Source organism: Corapipo altera, unplaced genomic scaffold (assembly GCF_003945725.1).
Source record: "Corapipo altera isolate COAL_440 unplaced genomic scaffold, ASM394572v1 46011, whole genome shotgun sequence".
In the NCBI taxonomy this organism is placed as follows: Eukaryota; Metazoa; Chordata; class Aves; order Passeriformes; family Pipridae; genus Corapipo; species Corapipo altera.
This window is the reverse complement of record NW_020893787.1, coordinates 1-1,017: the sequence shown is the minus strand read 5'-3', so window position 1 is coordinate 1,017 and position 1,017 is coordinate 1. Positions and strand designations below refer to the sequence as shown.

Here is a 1,017-nt window from a genome sequence, read left to right as displayed (position 1 = left end):
AGACGCGGGGGGGCACTGGGAGAGACTGGGATGGACTGGGATGGACTTCGAAAAACTGGAATGGACTAGGAGAGAGTAGGGGGCATTGGAAGGACTGGGAGGGGCTGGGATGGACTGGGGGAAACTGGGAGGGGGCCAAAGGGCACGGGGATGGGCACAGGGAGGGCTGAGGGGTCTGGGGTGATTCCCAGGGAGGGTTTGAGGGGCTCCAGGGTCATTCCTGGAGCAGGGGCCGAGAGGACCTGCTCTGCCCCACGCTCACCTCTGCGGTTCACAATGAACGGGGTGGACACCTCGTAGTTGTGCCGGCAGAGGTCCACCGCAGACCGTTTGTGCTCCATCCATTCCATGTTGCTGTTCCAGTACTTGGCAACCTCCTCCCCGTCCGGGGTGTCCCCCACATAGACCCCCACATCGCTGTCGAAGTGCACGTATTGCTCCCGGTTGTAGACGAATGTCTCGAAGAACCTCACCCGCTCGGTGCCGTTGATGAAGTGACACTCGCTCGTAGTCAACTCCTGGAACACCCCTGTGTGTGCAGGACACGGGTCAGGGGGTGCCCCGTTCCCACCCATCATCCCCCAGCCCCCCAGAGCAGGGTGGGAGCTCAGGGGGCCACCCCGGACCCCCCTTTCCCACCCCCCTCTGTCCCACGGACGCCCCAGCACCGGCTCTTGGCTGGGGGGGAACCCCCCCATCAGCCCCCCGGGGATGGACAGGGGGGTTGGGGACCCCCCCAATGCGGATCCGACCCCCCCCAGAGCCCCAGAGAACCGCTCCAGGGCTCAAGGGACACCCAGGGACCCCCAGGGCACCCCTCTGCCTGCTCTCCCACACCCCCTTGCCCCCCTCTCCCACCCCTTTCCCACCGACCCCACAATCCACAGAGCCCCCCGCCCTCACTTTTCGGGCTCCCACCCCCTCTTTTCTCCCCTCTTTCCCCCCCTTTCCCACCCCACCCCCCTGCCCGCCCCCCCCGCTCACCCGACAGCTCCTCGCCCGCAGCCGGGGGGGCTC

At 66.8% G+C, this 1,017-nt stretch overlaps 1 protein-coding gene across 1 annotated transcript; it reads right to left on the bottom strand.

Annotated features, from left to right (window-relative positions):
- Positions 1-6: 6 nt before the first annotated feature.
- Positions 7-1,012, bottom strand: LOC113942752 (H-2 class II histocompatibility antigen, I-E beta chain-like; the record flags this gene model as incomplete). Its single annotated transcript, XM_027633804.1, has 3 exons — positions 7-15; positions 263-529; positions 985-1,012. Coding segments are annotated over 3 exons (304 nt in total), but the record flags the coding sequence as incomplete, so codon positions are not given.
- Between the last annotated feature and the right edge of the window lie 5 nt (positions 1,013-1,017).